Source organism: Pteropus alecto, unplaced genomic scaffold (assembly GCF_000325575.1).
Source record: "Pteropus alecto unplaced genomic scaffold, ASM32557v1 scaffold6, whole genome shotgun sequence".
NCBI lineage: Eukaryota > Metazoa > Chordata > Mammalia > Chiroptera > Pteropodidae > Pteropus > Pteropus alecto.
Window position 1 is genome coordinate 122228 of NW_006437738.1, and position 17435 is coordinate 139662.

Sequence of the window (17435 nt, forward strand, 5' to 3'; positions counted from 1 at the left end):
GGCCGCTCCGGCCAGGGCTGAGCTGCCCAGGCCTGGTTCTTGCTCTCCGGGCCAAGCTGGGCCAGGCTCGAGCCCCGCCTGGCGCACGCCCCTGGGCCGGTCGGGAAAGGCCAGCGCCGTGCCAAGGCCAACCGCCCTGACTCATCTGCGCCGGGCCCCCGCCCCACTGGTCAGCCCGGAGGGCGGATGGTCTCCAGGCGGGACTTCCTGGGGCAGAACCTCCCTGAGAGGAAGAGAATGAAGACCGGGCTGCCCCAAACCGGCCCAGGGCAGTGTCTGTGTTTTCGTGCCAGTCTGGCAGTTTCCAGGGACAGGCAGTTCTCTGCCGCCGCCCGTCAGAACTCTGGGAATGGGAGGGAGGGAGGCCCATTTTGTTCAGTTCTAAAAAGAAACCAAATAGGGGGCGGGAGTGTGACTTAGAGCAGAGAGGCAGAGAAGGCGGGGTGGTTGGTAAAAAGCTCTGTAGGTTCAGCCCGTAGGGAATAAAGGGAGAAAGGAATTCGCACCTGGAGCGTTTCACAGGCCCCGCGAGGGAATGTGTGAAACTGCCCCAGAGTGAAAATGCCCGTGGGAGATGCTCAAGAGCTACATAAAGTCTGAAGACTGGACAGTTGTGATGGACGTGGGGGAAGGTGGAGTTGAGAAAAGGATGTGGTTCAGCTCAGAAGTGGGGAAAGGTATTTTAGTTGAGGGTTTCTTAACTGATTGTGTGTGTGTGTGTGTGTGTGTGTGTGTGTGTTGGGGGACTGTTTTGATACGCAAAAGATTTGAGCTCATAGAGGCTCACCTCCTGTTTTGTTTTGGAGGATGGAGCCTTGACCTTCTTCATCTTGTGAAACCCAGACTCAGTTGCAGACTGTTTTGTGATATCAGAAAGCCACAGGAAAGACTTATGGGTACCTCTGGGAGGGTGGAGACGCTGACAGTTTTCAGGCACACCCCCCCCCCTTACCCACATGCCTCTGTCTGAATATTTATATTTTTGCCAGCCAGCCCCAGCCTTCAGTATTGTGTAAACACACTGCTTTGTTTCTGCCCCAGGGTGAAGGCCTCCACTTGCGCAGGGCAGGGGTGAGAAGGAGGAGCCTGTGTGGGCATCTGGAGCTTTCTGGTGGAGAGGGCAGTGGGGGTGGAATTACCTTATAAGGAGTGAAATATAGCAAAGCACGCAGGCCAGCTTCCTGCTTTGACTATACTACCTTTTGGGCCCTTTACCAACACCGACTAAAACCAGGGAAGAATGTCAGGTGAGCATCCTATCTGAGAAGATGCCAATAAGATCAAGGCACGAGTCTGCTTGTTTTCAGAAGAGGACTTTCTAGAATTTTCAAGCCGGATTAACTAGACCTTCTGGATTCCATAGTCTAAGTTGGGATGTGTTAGAATCTGTGCCCACTACACAGCCCAGAGAACTAGCAATCTAAGTGTCAACCAGGAATATTAGAAGTGATAGCAAGTCGTACGGACTGGGAACTCTTGAGTGGGTCTAAGTGTAACAGTGGCTTTGGGACATGGGCCGGCAGAGGCACCACACTAGTGATCTGAGATTCTGAATCCGGGTTTCCAGAGTTTATCGTCCTCCAGCGGGAGAGCTCAGCCTTTTCCACCTTGGCCTCCTTTGAGTCCTCATCAGTTCCAGAGCCTCGATGTCCCCATCCCTGTGCCTATAATCTCCCACTGATCTTCTACTTCCCCGATTTGTTAGTTTGCCTACAGATATTTGTCGTGTAACAACTCTGTCTGCAGCCCGTTCTGAGTGTATCCGAAGCTATAAAAGACTCTAGTTGGGGACAGAAAACACATTCCTGAAACAATTTGAAAACTTCATGGTGGAGTGGAGAGACCCAGGCTCCGTCACCTGTCAGATCCGAGCTCAAAGCCTGGCTCTGTCACATCCAGGCTGGGTGGCTGTGGGCAAGTCACTGATTATCTCAGTGTCCCAGGCTCCTCCCTTGTACAGTGGTCATGAGGGACAGAAATGGGTGTGTAAGGAGCCCAGTACCTAGGAGGCACTTGACAAGGTGGTTTATCATCACCATCACGTTGAGAGGTGAAGATCGGCCGAGGGGATCCAGCACACACCCACTGAGTGCAGGGTCCTATAACAGGGAAAGGGTTTCTGGAGTCACAGTTTGACTGGGGCCCTGACCTGTGAGGAGACCTATGAGGAAGGGAAGGTGCATCCCATCAGGGAAATGGCTAGAATAAGAGTATACACTGCTCCAGGGGGAGGACAGCGTGGTGGGATGGCTGGGCTGGAGGTCTCTGCAGGGCTGCAGCGACCAAAGGTGTTCCTTTAGCATCTCGTGTGTGCCTATTATGTGCCACGTGTCCGAAGGTTGTGGAAGTTCCAGTTTCGCTCTCTCAGAGCTCAGTGTCAGATAAACTGGAAATTAGAGAACCTTGTGGAAAGCAGAGTCCCCCTGGGCACTAAGTGAGCCCAGGGCGGGGTGGGCTGTAGCAGGGTGGGTGGCGCCCCAGCGCAGGCGCTTTTGGTTGAATGCACAGGGGGTGGTCTGTTCATTGGGAGGCACTGCCTTGTCTCTCCTCAGGGAGGAGCTGCCCCAAGCCTCACGCATCCTCCTTTCTTTCCCAAGGCTCTCTTTAGAAGGGTCCTCCTCCCACCTCATCATGTCTCGACGAAGCCAGCGCCTCACGCGCTACTCCCAGGGCGACGACGATGGCAGCAGCAGCAGCGGTGGCAGCTCGGTGATGGGGAGCCAGAGCACCCTGTTTAAAGATAGTCCTCTCAGGTAGGGGACCCCTGTGGATCGCACTGCCCTACAGAGCAGAAGGCTTGGGTAGATCACCGTGTGGCCTCTTCCTGTGGTGACCTTTGTGAATGGACATCACATCCAGTCAAAGGGGACGTTCACACCTGTGAGGAGGCCAGGACCCAGCACTGCTGCTGCTTCTCCCCCTTCTGTAAGCCAGGCTGCTGCCCTTGTGTTCAGAGAACAGGAAGTGGGGAGAGGCAGCTTCAAGAATGAGCCAGGCCGGAAACCCTGACACTGCAAGCTGGCTCCTAGGAACCCCTTCTGCTGTGGATGGGCGTGTCCATCTGGTCACCCTCCCCAGACCCACACCCATGTGTCTCACCATCTGTAGGGCCTCAGCTGGGCCGGCCAAGCAGCTGAGGAGAGGAGCAGGTCCCAGGGATGCCAGGAAAGGCGGGCGCCTGCCTCATCCTGCCCCCTTTGCAGACATGAGCCCCCATGGCAGCCCCCAAGGTGCTAGCTAGCTCTGGGAGGCCAGATCAGGTCTGCCTGGGTTTCCAGTGGGTTGAAGAAATTACTAATCCATTAAGAAACATGAGAAAAAACTTTGGCTTTGAAGTTGGTGGATTTGGGTCCTGGCTCTGTCACCTACTGACAGTCTCACCTAACTGCTGCTGAGATTTGGAGATAATGGGAACTGAGAAGGTACCTGTGCAGGCTCCTCTGCAGTCGTCATCGGGAGCTATTAGTTGCCTAGCAACAAGGCCAGCCCACTCACTACGGGAGGGCAGAGTGGCAGCGCCCCATTCCTGGCTTGCTCACCTGCCTGTCCCCCCTCCTCTCCTGCCTGACTACCCGCAGGACCCTGAAGAGGAAATCCAGCAGCGTGAAGCGCCTCTCCCCAGCACCGCAGCTGGGCCCCTCCTCCGACACACACACCTCCTACTACAGCGAGTCCCTGGTCAGGGAGTCCTACTTTGGCAGCCCCCGGGCAGCCTCCCTCGCCAGGAGCTCCATCCTCGACGACCAGCTGCACGGTGACCCCTACTGGAGTGAGTGTCCGGAGCCTTTCTCCTGGGGCTCGGCTACCTCTGGACACTTAAGGTCCCAGATGTGTGTTCTACGCCACCACCTCCCCCATGCCCCGTCCCTCTATACCTGTTCTCCCCTAACCCTGCCATGCTGCTTTCCTAACCACTACGGGGCCAGAGGAAGGCTCTCTGTCCTCAGAAACCCTTGGAAGAACAGCCAGGTGTCTGAACTTCAAGGTGATAAGGTAGCCACGAAGCTGCTCCAAAGCCAGGAGACGGTGGGGCGGGGCCCAGCTCACCCTCCAGGCCTGGGAGAGATGGGGAGAGGCCAAGGGCAGTTCCATCTGTCCATCGGAATTGCTCCTTAGTGTGTCCCCATGAGGCCCTCCGGAGCACCTTCCCCAGGCATCTCTGCCCCGGGAGAACCCTGCATTCTTCCTTCAGGTGAGGACCTGCGGGTGAGGAAGAGGAGAGGCACAGGTGGCACCGAGAGCAGCAAAATCAACGGGCTGGCGGAGACCAAGCTCTCCGAGGACTTCCTCGGGTCTTCTTCTGGCTACTCCTCTGAGGATGACTATGTAGGTAGGTGACGCCCTCCCCCACAGCCTCTGGGACTGCAGGAAGGGGACGGGAAGCCTGGGGAAGCACCCCTGGCAGCTGGAGAGAGCACAGTGTCCGGCGGGTGTCTCCGCAGACCAGCTGGTCATCCTTCCTGTGCCACCACGGCACCCTGAACCCCAACGCACTGGGCTGGGACTGCCCTGCCCCCAGTAGCACTGCAGCCAGCTCTTTTGTTTGGCTTGTTTCCAGCAAGCATTTTAACACGGGCTTCACACAGAGAAAGTGCCTGATCCCTCGGTCCCGTTCTGAACGGTGGTTGAGGGACTGCCCGTGAGCATAGGGACGCAGGCAAAGGGCTCAGGGAAAATCCAACGTAAGAAACCTATCGTTTTGTCTACGGCCATGCTACCCTGAACAAGCCCAATCCTGTCTGATCTTGGAAGCTAAGCAGGGTCGGGCCTGGTTAGTACTTGGATGGGAGACTACCTAGGAAGACCAGGTGCTGTAGGCTTTAAAAATGAAGGATTGTAAGCCGACAAAGTCCTTGCAATCTGTGAGGTCAACCAAGGGTTGCCTCGCCTTGAAAAAGAAAAAAGAAACCTATCGCCTTGTTCCTTTAGCAGACAATTACTGATCTAATAGGTGCCAGGCCTGTGTGACACCCTGGGAATGTCAAGGAGAATGATATGTTGTCTCAGGTCACATCTAAGGGAGAAGACAATAGACGTTCTCCATGTCTCAGGGCCCTTCAGAGCGAGGACAGGCTGAGCTGGTTTCCTCTGTCCCTGCAGGATACTCGGAGACGGACCAGTGGGCTTCAGGCTCTCGGCTGGGGAGTGCTGTCTCTCAAGCAGGCTCTTTTTTCTGGACGTTGGTCACTTTTCCAGGTGAGTGCTAGCTGCTCTGTGCACGGTTGTTTCTGTTCTTAAAGCACTCACTTCTCACCCATCTGTAGATGGGCGGCCAGCCCACGCAGAGAGACTAGGATCAGCAGGGAAAGCTCATTCTAGATTAACCGCTGGGCACAAGAGCTGTGGGCAGATCCTGTCCTGGATGGGCAGGGGGAGCTGTGGAGCAGGGTAGAGGGTGTTGGCAGAGTGGGCAGGGGAAGGAGAGCAATGGGTAGCCGTGGGACAGGCCAGCTGGGAGGACTGCGGTAGAGGGAGAGCAGTGCTCTGAAACCACAACCCGCAGGCCACCGGCTCAGGGTGACACTTAGGTCTGACGGTCCCCCTTCCAGCCCGGCTCTTCGGACTCCTCTACTGGTGGGTTGGCACCACCTGGTACCGCCTGACGACAGCCGCCTCCCTCCTCGACGTCTTCGTTTTAACCAGGTGAGCGAGAGTCCAGACAGTGAATCGGAAAGCCCCGGACGAAAGTCCCAGACAAGCCTGGCCGCCTCCTGCTGGTCAGGCCTTAGGCTCAGGCCAGCCAGCAGTGTCTCCCAGAACAGCGAGCTTCCCTCTCAGCCCTGTGACAGCGTAGACCCCAGTGTTCCTGCCTCGCGTTCCGGCGCTGCCTGAGGACGCTGTGGGTTTGTTCCCCAAGGGCCTGACCCAGCAGAGCCAGGATTGGGGAACTGGCTCATTGGCAGGGGAGAGAAGACTGAGGTGGGCAGCCAGGGCCCCTCTGGCCATAAGCTTGGTTTGAGTGGGCATCGAACTATGCTGTGAAGAGGGGCAAAGATGGATTCGTGTCACCAAAGAAAGGTGTCCTCGTTTTTCTAAAAAGAAAACATTTGCTTAAGGGGTTCCATAGTTTTTCTATGTTCACTTGCCTGGAAGACCTCTAGATATGAACATTTTAGTTTTTTTTTTTCCAAAGATCCCACTACTTGCTTTTAACAACATCAGTAAAATTCACAATCATGATTGTCTCCATTACACTCAGACCTGTAAAGCTCTAAAGCGTCCAGTCCGGCCCTGGTGAGATGAGGTGCTCAAGGCTGTCCCCATCGACTCTGGTTTAGCACTCAGGAAAAGTCTTAAGGGACTCCCTGGGGAAGCCGAGAGGCCCTGGGGCCCTCCTGACACTCCCGCCCTCCCCTCCCTCCCCTCCCTCCAGGCGCTTCTCACACACAAAGGCGTTCCTGTGGTTCCTCCTGCTGCTGCTGCTCCTGACCAGCCTGACCTACGGTGAGCCGAGCCGACCCGCTCTCGCGGGGACGGGGTACAAGGGCCTCCGAGACGGGGCTGGTGAGCCAGAGGGCCGGGCAGAGTGGGCGGAGGCTGCGCTGAGCAGAACTGAAAGCTGCAGTTCTGGAGGGCTGGCAGTCTCCCACAAGAAAGGGAAGGAGGCAGGAAAGTGGGGCTAGCCTGAGCACCCCCCGAGCCCTGAGCCCGAGGCCACCCCTGCATTCTCGGGGTGTCCAGTGGGTGAAAGGGGAAACGCCCTGACCCACTGATCACGCCCTCAGTTTGGGTAGCTACACTATGCTGCCTGGCGTGCCTAGAGCATCCTTGGAGCCACCTGGGCCAGAACAGGCCCCAGTACAGGAGTGCTGAGGTAAAAAGCAGGGACCGGGACTCTGTTACTAGCAGGCATTTTCCCTCCATTCCAAACCAGGACACCGTCTGGGTGAGTGAATCATTGTACTCTGTTCTGGGGCCACATACAGCCTCTCTGGTGGGGATTCTCAACCATGGCAGCCCATTCAAGTCACCCGGGAAGCTTTTAAAACACTTTCGGAGGGTATCCCCAGACCAGCGAACTCAATCTCGGGAAGCAGGACCAGAAGCTACGTGTTTTAAAAGCTCCCTGGTGATTCTGATGTAGTCTGGGCTGAGAACCACCCCCGGGGCCTCCGGGTCCTACCCCTGCATTGTCCCTAGTTTTTTCGTTTTCTCCAAGTTTGGCCATCTACAGAAAGGTGATTCCGGAGGAGACGTGAGAGTGCATTCAGTCTGGGGCTGTCAGGTGCAAGATGCTGCCTCAGAGAGGCAATGGGGACCGCCCTCCCTCATGCCGCCTGCGGGCAAAAGCACAGCTCACACGAACAGGCTCCTGGGAGCCAACATCGATCAGGCCGCCGTCCTCACCATGTCACCCCCGTGCTCACATCCCCCGCCTGAGTACCACCCTCTCCCTGTGTGCAGGCGCTTGGTATTTCTACCCCTATGGGCTGCAGACGTTCTATCCTGCTGTGGTTTCCTGGTGGGCAGCGAAGGGCAGCGGCCGGCAGCATGAGGCGTGGGAGTCCAGAGACTCGTCCCCACATTTCCAGGTGCGTAATTTTGGGTCGGGTCGCAGGTCCCTCCATCTGCCTGTGTTTGCAGTTAGTTTCTCTACCCGTACACCTGACACACACAGGTGAAGAGGTGTTGTCCTAGCTGGAACACCACCTCATCTCCCTCTCTCTGTCATTCGGAGTGTACGTATTTGGGGGCAGTTTGCTTAAATATGACTCAGAACTGTCCCAGAGTTAGTTGCCATCCTGAGAAGCACAGAGAACAGAAGGAAAAGGAATCAGACAAATCATCTTGTCTGCTTTGTTCCTTTCAACATAATTTCACAGATATTTACTGAGCACCTTCTACGAATAAGGTAATATCCCGGTCAGTTACCTATTAGCACAGATAAACCACTCCTAAAATCAGTGCCTGCAAAGTACAAGCGTTTGATTAGCTCATGAGTCTGCGGGTCCTGTGGCGGGCTCTTCTGTCTGAGCAGGGACAGGCTGGCCGTGGCTGGGCTCCCTCGTGTGTCTGCAGCTGGCTGGCAGATCCGCTGGCCAGGCTGTATACTCCACCTGCGTTTCCGTCACCCAGCAGGGTAGCCCAGGCTTGTTCTCACAGCAGCCGAGCAAGGTTCCGAGAGAGCAGAAACAGGCCAGGCTTTTGAGGCCTGGATTCAGAACTAGCACGTTGTCACTTCTGCCGCCTTTTGTCGGCCTAAGCAAACCCCAAAGCCAGTCCAGATTCAAAGAGGAGAAACGGATTCCACCTCTCGATGGGAGAACCTGCAAGGCCCCATCACACGGCGCAGGGTGGAGGGAAGGATACCGCCGTTTTTGCAGTCTTCCAGAGGCTGAAGATGAAACGTGTCTAGGCCGTGCCCTCAAGGAGCCTGCAGTCTGGTGGGGGTGGCAAGTGCACAAATAACCAGAATGTGTGTGTGCAGGTCCTGGGGTCCATGATGAACGTTTAAAACTCTTTACCCCCTAATTATAGTTATTTAACTCTGCTGATATCTTGCTGAATTTAATTTGGTATCATATTTTTGGGGGGTATCACATTTTTAAACATTTATTTTGGGTGATAATACTTTCCTGCCTATAATCTTCTTATATCATAAAATGACAGTCTAGCATTTATAATTTTTCTTTTTTAATTATTAGTGAAGACATTCAATACAATTCAATTTCAAGATCACTTTTTTTATAAAAAAGGAAGAGCGAATGTATCTTTGTATTTACTTACATTTGCATAAAGACACTAATAAAAATAGTTGCCTGGTTTGGGAGGGGGTGGTGATGAGGGCACTGGGTGGATGGGGCAGAGATTAGGAGCATGACTTTTTGCTGTTTGTTTGCTTTTTGAATCATGCACATGCACAGCCTATTTTTAAAATGGAATTTTTTAAAATCAGAAGCAACCTCTGTACCCATTCGGCCCCTGTCATTTAACTGATAGTTGACAGACTGCGTTTTATGATCTCTCTTGGCAAAGATTGTCATTGTTAAGTCAACAAGGTTCTCAAAATTCATGACACGCTATCAAATGCCACCCTCAAGTCCAGTGACTTGTTGTATTTTGTCTTCTCTGTGAGGCATCCAATTAAAGATGAAAGAGAAAGCCCTTTTCAGTTATTTTCTTTTAGCTAGTTATTGTTGGGAGAAGTGGAAGCTGTTGAAAGTCAGCAGCTGAATCTCAGTCCCATATTCTCCCACACACATAGGAGAGAGAAGGGGTGGGCTCCGCCCCGCAGGTCACCTGGCCCCCTGTGGCCATTCTGTGGCTTCTTCCTGTCCTCTTTTTGGACTCTCCTTCCATTCGGACCCTCTTCTGGGAGGGCACTGGGCCATCTCACCCGGCCCCTGTGGGCTGCTTCTTGGGGCCCAGACGGCTTCAGCCCCACGTGGCCCGGTACACCCCGTGCTTTGCTGTCAGCACGCTCACCGCGCCCATTTCCTGCCGATGGACTCACTCACCTGCAGGGCAGGGGGACTGTCCTGAGAGCCCAGACCCAGCGTGTGTCCACATTTGGGCGTGTCTGGGGTTCTCTTCCGTTTGTCTTCAGGAAGCACCGTGGTCATGGCTCCCTCACCTCTGTGGCTTTTCCCTCCCTGCCCCGCCAGGCTGAGCAGCGCATTCTGTCCAGGGTACACTCTCTGGAACGACGCCTGGAAGCGCTTGCTGCCGAATTTTCCTCCAACTGGCAGAAGGAGGCCATGCGCCTGGAACGCCTGGAGCTGCGGCAGGGGACCGCTGGTGAGGGCGGCGGCGGCGGCCTGAGCCATGAGGACACCCTGGCGCTCCTGGAGGGGCTGGTGAGCCGCCGCGAGGCTGCCCTGAAGGAGGACTTCCGCCGGGACACCGCCACCCAGATCCAGGTGCGGGAGACGAGCTGCGGTCTCCCCAGGCAGCAGCTGAGGGTCAAATGTGGGTGACACCGTGGGCATGTGGGGTGGAGGGGGCGAGACCCTGCACACACTGACGAGAGAGACGGCCCTGCCATTTGGCAGTTACCTTCTGTAAGCCTTAGTTTCTCCTTCTTTAAAATGGAGACGCTTGTCCGCTGCCCCTGCCCCGGCCGTGAGCACATGAGACTGTAGCATTGCCGGCACAGCGCCCAACACCACACAGGTGCTCAGTGAGGATCACGGGGCGGCTTGCCCATTTCTAGGACGCACTGCAGCAGAAAGGCCATGAGCTGAAAGTTGCTATCAAATGGGCCGGTTCAAATTCCAGTCACACCACTTATAGGTGGTAAGTGGCCCTCTGAGCATGACTCAGGAAAATCCTCTCTCCTGTGCCCGGCAGGAAGAACTGGTCACCCTGAGAGCAGAACATCAACAAGACTCAGAAGACCTGTTCAAGAAGATTGTCCAGGCCTCCCAGGTGAGTGGGCTTGTGTGGAGCCCTGATCCAATTCAACATCTGCTCTTGGGCTGAGAGACACCTTGGCCTCCTGAAGAGTCTGCTTGGATGTAGAGTGGGGCGGGGATGTGTAGTCTCCTGACTTCTGCTTGTACTGGACCCCCCTGGGCTGGAATGCTCTGCAGGAACGCATTGGGAGCGTGCTTGAGGACAGGAAGGGCCACTTTCAAGAGGTCTGTTTTGTTGAGTGTAACACGCCCAACGAATGAGCACACATATGAATGTCTAAGTGCACCGGAAACAGGGTGAGATACTCATAAGGAGCTTGACCAGAAGGCCAGCTTCACATTTGCTGGAGCAGTTGGGAGCCCTTGGGGCATGGGTGTGGTTAATAAGCAAAGACCCCCAAAGGGAACAGATCCTGCCCTGGGAGGCCGACCCCTTGGAGCCTGACGTTGCATGTATTTATCTTTCCTTCCTGCTCACAGGAGTCCGAGGCTCAACTCCAACACCTGAAGTCCGAGTGGCACAGGTAATGGGCCCTGCAGTCTGGCCTAGGCCTGTCCCTCCACCCAGTTGCCCACCCCCCACCTCAGGCAGGACCAGGGACCAGAGTCCCAGAGCAGAGTTCTGTAGGTGTCCCAAGCAGAGAGCGAGACGGCCAAAACCTAGCTCAGGACCATGAGCAGAGCTGGAGTGCAGTGGAGGCTGCACTGCAAGAGATTTGGGATTCGTGGGTTCACATACAGACACCATCTTTTCTGTACAACCTCACGCCCTAGACATCGGGTGAGGGTGTGAGCGGCCGAGGCAGAGTGAATGATGGATCTGGGCTTGGGGAGCAGGATAAGAATTCGCTCCCTGGCACAGGCAAGACCCGGGGCTGTGTTCACAGCCAGGATCATCAAGAGCAGGCCTTGCCTTCACCTGTAGGCGGTGGGCGCACATTACCAGGAGCCAACGAGGGGTTCCTCGTGCTTTCCTCAGCATGGCCCTACCCCTCTCCAGAGATCCAAAGCTTACGCTTCTCTCTTTGGGAGTAGGATGACCCAGGAGTCCTTCAAGGAGAGCTTCATGAAGGAGCTGGGGCGGCTGGAGGGCCAGCTGGCAGGCCTGCGGCAGGAGCTGGCGGCACTGACCCTGAAGCAGAGCTCGGTGGCAGACCAAGTGGGCCTGCTGCCCCAGCAGCTCCAGGCCATGCGGGACGACGTGAGTTGGAACCATCCAAGTCTCCTGCTAGATGCGCTGGGCTCTGAGACCGTCTGTCCTAGGAGTCTGCCCAGGGCAGAAACAGCCTGTTAGTCCCACAAGCCCTGGCCTTGGACTTGGCACAGGGCTTCCTGTGACGGGAGTTCTTCTATTGATAACATGGAGAGTTGTCCATAGCTCTTTCTTCCATGTGGCCCTCATAGGCCTTCACTCCTTCCTTGCCCCTCTACCCAAGCCAGGGACCGTCCCTGCCGGCCTCCCATAGTGAGACCTTTTCTCTGTCCCTAGGTAGAGTCTCAGTTCCCTGCCTGGGTCAGTCAGTTCCTGCTCCAAGGTGGGGGAACCCGCACTGGGCTCCTGCAGCGAGAAGAGATGCAAGCTCAGCTGCGGGAGCTGGAGAGCAAGGTCCTCGCCCACGTGGCTGAGATGCAGGGCAAGTCGGCGAGGGAGGCCGCAGCCATCCTGGGGCGGACGCTGCAGAAGGAAGGCGTGATCGGGGTGACAGAGGAGGTGAGGAACTGTGCGCCGGGACTCCCCTAATTCCACACACACTCTGCTCTCCTCCCTGGAGAGCACCCCCCCACACACACACTGCCAGCTCCCTGCTATGTTCCAGGACCCAAGTGACATGCAGGAGGCTCCGATGTTTGTTTTGGGGCTGGTATGGGAGGGTGGAGGTATGCCTGGGTGTGGCATGTGTGCCTGGACAGCAGGCATAGGAGGGGTCAGCCCATGTGTCCCTGGCCCCCAGCATTGGAGGTGCAAGGGTGGCCAAGTCTGCATCCTGTCACAACTGCTCCGGGTGCTTGTTTTAGGAGGTGCACCGCATTGTCAACCAGGCCCTGAAGCGCTACAGCGAGGACCGCATCGGGATGGTGGACTACGCGCTGGAGTCGGGAGGTGTGTGTGCCGCTCTCCGCCCTTGGCCGAACCTGGGTCTCCGCACTAGCTGGCCCTCTGGCACCTGCTGGGCCAGCTGTGCCGCTAGGCAAGCAGGGCTTATCGACAGAAGTCCCCCAGCCTAGAACTCACAGCAAAGGCGAGCAACAGCCCCGGGAAGGCAGGACCAGCACCATCCTTGGACAGCACAGGCTGATGTTCACAGCTGTTCTGTGGCCTGGGTTAGGTGTACAGAGGGGCCTGGGGCGTCTGCCCATATCCTCTTGTACTAGTGGACCCTCCTTGGGCTGCCTCAGCCCTTTAAGCCTGGGGCCCTCTTGGCTGTCGAGCTGAGATGGTTGTTGGGTCTCCCCTGCTGATGTCCAGGCCACAGGTGCCCACACCACCTTTCTTACCTGCCTCAGGGGCCAGTGTTATCAGCACCCGATGTTCCGAGACCTACGAGACTAAGACGGCCCTCCTCAGCCTCTTTGGTATTCCCCTGTGGTACCACTCCCAGTCGCCTCGAGTCATCCTCCAGGTAGGTACCCGGCAAGGGTCATCGAGTGCCCTGAGCACAGTCACCTATGTAGCTGGGTCACTGTCCCACCCACAGTCAGCTGGTGCTGCACTCAAGGAGGGGTCTTCATCACCAGCCCTGCGCTGACCTGACTTCCTTCCCCTCCAGCCAGACGTGCACCCAGGCAACTGCTGGGCCTTCCAGGGGCCCCAGGGCTTTGCTGTGGTTCGCCTTTCTGCCCTTATCCGCCCCACTGCCGTCACCTTAGAGCACGTGCCTAAATCCTTGTCGCCCAACAGCACCATCTCCAGTGCCCCCAAGGACTTTGCTGTCTTTGTGAGTATCCCATCTGTGCGGGCCGGAGGGCTGCAGAAAGATCCCGGGGGCCTGTACTTCCAATAAAGTTGGGGTCATTCTTTGGCTCGGGGGAGGGGATCAGACTTGGAAGAGATGGCGCCAGGGTGGGAAATGGCACCTCAGTCCCAGCTGCCTCAGGCTGTGGAGGCAGAAACCGAGGCCTAAGGAGCTAAGTGACTTGTCACAGAGCACACAGCAGCCCCGTATCCAGTGCTCAGGCCCCCTGCTGTCCCACCAGGGTGGGAGGGGACCAGAGTGAGGATGAGAGTGGCCAGGGCATGTGTCTGAGCAGAATCTTTCCTCCATCCTTCACTCTTCAGGGGCTTGATGAAGAGCTGCAGCAAGAGGGGATGCTGCTTGGCCAGTTCACGTACGACCAGGATGGGGAGCCCATCCAGACGTTTCATTTCCAGGTAGGGGATGGCTGTGCTAGCAGAGGCAGCATTCTCATTTCCCATCCATTCAGCAGATGTTTTCTGAGCAACGACCCTGTGCCAAGAACTAGGGGTCTAGAGCAGGAGACCGCAGCCCCTGCCCTCAGGCAGCTCACGGTGTGGGGCAGACGGCTCTCTGCGGTGGCCCAAGCAGATACCAGCACAGGGGAGGGGCCCCTTCCAGATAGGGTGTTGGGGAAGGCTGCTGGGAAGGACAGGTGTCTGAATGCGTGTGGCCCACCAGGTCTCAGGCAGTACAGTGTGCGGCCACTCAACTTGAGTAGGCCTCAGCGTTCCAGGCCCTTGTTGAAAATGCAGAGTCCCAGTCTCTACCCCTTAGGGCCGCTGGGATCCAGGAATCTGCGTTGACAAACAGCCCAGATGAACTGATGGAGGTGGCCTCTGAGCTCCGTCGGGGGGTGAGGGCTTGGAATACACTAGTGAGGATTGGGCGAGGTGGGGGAGGTGGGAGGTGAAGGGACAGTGGCACGAAAAAGGCCAGAGAGGCAGGCTGGGCTACTAGGCAAAAGGATTTCAGCCCTTGGAGCTGGGGTGGGGGTACGGGGCGGACATTGCTGTTTTAGACAGAGAAGTGACAATATGATTATGGTAAAATCACTGTGACCGTGTGGGAATGGTGAGTCTAACGGGGACAAACCTGGAGACCAGGGGACTGGCCAGAACTGAGGTCCAGAGGGTGTTGGGAGTGTGGGTGAGGAGGCAGCGAGACAGTTGGGGGCACCCTGAAGTCCGGTTGGATGGGAGCAGGGAAGGAGGTGGAGGTGAGGGAAGCTGAGAGAGAAGCTAGAACAGAGGCAGCAGCAGGTTTGGCCACTGAGGTGGTGGGACAGTCCAGTGGAGCCGTCATGGGGACAGACCGAGCTGTGAGGTCTGAGGTGGTAACAGAGCCATGGGAGTAGTTGGGACTTCGCAGGGACGTGTGTGGACTGAGTCTTTAGGAGAGGGGTGGACAAGAGGCTGCCAAGAGACTGCCTGGGAAGGCTGGAGGGGGAGGACGAGCAGGAAGGCACTGTGCCTGGCGAGTCAGAGGTGAGATTTGCTCCAAAAGCTGACTCAAAAATTGTGGCTTTTTGAGCATAGAGGACAGAGACCTGATGGGAACTTGCAGAAGAAGAAATTCTGCTTAGTTCAGAGAAAAGGGATTCTTTTCCAACATCTCACAGCAAATCTTCTGTGAAGGTAGTTCTGTCTGTTGACAGTAATGATCAAGACTTCTGTGAACGCGTCAGCTACAAAGCCATTTTTATGTGGCCCTGGGTGGGTGGCCCCAGTAGGACCTCTGAACCCTCTGGGGCTCCTTGGCCCACCAGCTGGAAACTCTCCTGCAGGGTTTGAAGACAGGAGCTTTGGAGCCCCGTTCTCTGCAGAGGCCCAGGGGAGCGGGACATCTGGCCCCAGGGGTGGCATCGCCCCTCCTGCCTGCCGTCAGGTCTGAGGGCTCTGACACGCCTGATGTCTTCCTTCTCTACCCAGAAACCGACAGTGGCCACGTACCAGGTGGTGGAGCTGCGGATCCTGACTAACTGGGGCCACCCCGAGTACACCTGCGTCTATCGCTTCAGGGTGCACGGGGAGCCTGCCCACTAGGCCTTTCCAAGCCCTGCAGCAGCTGGGAGGCCAGCCCCTCAGCACGTACCCTCCTCTCTGGGAGTGGGAGAGCAGCGCCTCTGCCACCTCCCCACACGCTTGATTCGCGCATTGACTCCAGGAGCAAGACCGCCTGGCCCAATGGAGATGAGAAATGCAGGGCTTTCCTGGCAGTGGGGCGGCAGGAGGGGGACAGCAGGCTCCAGCATCTTGGTTCTCCGTTCTCCTCATGCCAGGCGCTAGGCAGCCACTTCCCCCTCAAGGGAGGGTGTATATATGTAGCATATCCTATGGGACTGAGAGGCAGGAGAGGTGACGAGTGCACAAGTTCCGGCAGTGGTGGCTGAGACCCTTGCCCATGGTGGAGGAGTTGGCACCCAGAAAGCTGTTGGGAGGTGTGTGCATGATGCACATGCCAAAGCCACGGCTGGGACAAGCTAGGGCCTGGGGCAGGGAAGTGAGGCCTCTAGGAGGAGGGTGCTCACCACACAGGCTGGACTGGGCAGCAGGCAGGAAGCTCCTGGTGGAGGGCAGCTGGGTTTTTCCAGAAGTGCCATCAACCTAGGGGATCTTGGTCCACAAGGTCCTCCAAGGTCTCCTGTGCACTGTTTGTCCTAGGCCCTGGAGGGTCTGGCTCCTGTGAGACACTGAGGAGCCTGGGGGCCAGCCTGTAGGATACCCCCTACTGGGGATACTAGTTGCTTTTCCTTTTCAGATGCTGGGACTGGGGGTACCTGTGCCCCGGAGAAAGCTTGCCACATTCCCCCAGGGTGCAGGGAGCCCAGACCTGTCCTTTGAGGCAGTAAGCATCAGGTCAGCTAAAACAGTGGGAGGAGGGGACTCCCTAGGCTCTCCTAGTGGCCCAGTGATAACAAGTGATATTCAGGTGTCATGATGGGAGGAGGTCTGTGCACTGCGGGCCCCGCCCCATCCCCATCACAATCAGGTCCCCCTGTAAGGGGCCCTCGCCCTCAGCTGCCCCCTTGGGGCTCTTTCAGCTCTTGCCTAATTGTTTTCTTTCTGGCTTTTTTTCTATGGGGAGCTGGGGTGGGGGGACTAGGTAGGAAGAGGGCCTGAGGCAGGGGCTTTTTAACCCAGCAGGCCCTGCTATGTTGTAAATATTTTTCATGGTCTGTTTTTTTTAACTAAAAAGCTAAGAGCTTGATTCTTAGCCCCGTTCTGTGGGGCACTGGGTGACTTCAGTTCCTTGTAACCCGGCTGCCATGCAGGCAGGTACCCTGAGGAACAGGGCTGGGCCCTGAAGGGGCTTCTGTGGGATGGAGCTGAATGGAGGCGAGGCCGCAGGCCACCCTGTGCTCCTCCAGCGCGAGCCCCTGCACGGCCTTTGCTCTCAGACAACCAGGTTTTATTTTGTGCTCTTCTGTCACAAATGCTGCACTATTGGATTCTCAATTTTTTGTCTCCAGATTCTAATTTATGCCTATGCAAAAAATAAATTATGCCCAGGACTAATGGAGTATGTGATGTTTTATCTGGCTATCGCCCAGAGAATCTGCTCTTGGGGAAAAATGAATTCTTAGCCAAAATAGTACCTCAAAGACTTCTATTTTAGAAACCTTGGGCCTCTCAGCTAAAACTCAGAGGTGATGCGTTTGTGGGGGGAAAGGGGGTTGGGGCGGCGGCTGAGGGAGGCCCTGCTCCGGTGATTCTGGGCTCAAGGGTCGGCAGGAGAAAGTGAGGTGGCCTTATTAGCCAACACTGACATCCCATTACAACGCAGGAGGCTTTTCCTGTCTCAGTGCCATTTGAGTAGAAGATGGGGCAAGTTACCTGCTTCTCTAGTGACCACATCTGCCTTCAGAGCTGCGCTGCTCTGTGGCAGTTAGACATTTGCCCCTTGTACCTGTGCTGGGATGGGACAAGGAGGTGGGTCCCCTGAAGAACCAGAACCTGCCAGCTCGGGAGCAGGTCCTGGCCCTTCCCCACAAATACCTCCCCAGATTCAGTGTAACCAGCTGCTCAAAGGGCCAGGGGCAGCGCCCCAACTGGCCTCTTGTCCTGACCATGACACCTGGCCTAGGGCCAGTCCCCAGCACAGCTTAAAAAATAAAGGCAGGAAA

At 56.4% G+C, this 17435-nt stretch overlaps 1 protein-coding gene and 1 pseudogene across 1 annotated transcript; both read left to right on the forward strand.

Moving 5' to 3' along the window:
• Nucleotides 1-2597: 2597 nt before the first annotated feature.
• SUN2 (Sad1 and UNC84 domain containing 2) lies at nt 2598-16827 on the forward strand. Its single transcript, XM_006914726.3, has 17 exons — nt 2598-2753; nt 3579-3769; nt 4193-4330; nt 5101-5196; nt 5550-5643; nt 6374-6444; nt 7405-7532; nt 9606-9860; nt 10291-10368; nt 10836-10879; nt 11391-11556; nt 11845-12066; nt 12372-12456; nt 12861-12976; nt 13124-13291; nt 13633-13725; nt 15241-16827. Exons 1-17 carry the CDS (start codon nt 2632-2634, stop codon nt 15352-15354), a joined length of 2181 nt encoding a protein of 726 aa, XP_006914788.1. The 5' UTR covers nt 2598-2631; the 3' UTR covers nt 15355-16827.
• On the forward strand, nt 4702-4820 carry LOC112482018 (annotated as a pseudogene).
• Nucleotides 16828-17435: the final 608 nt, after the last annotated feature.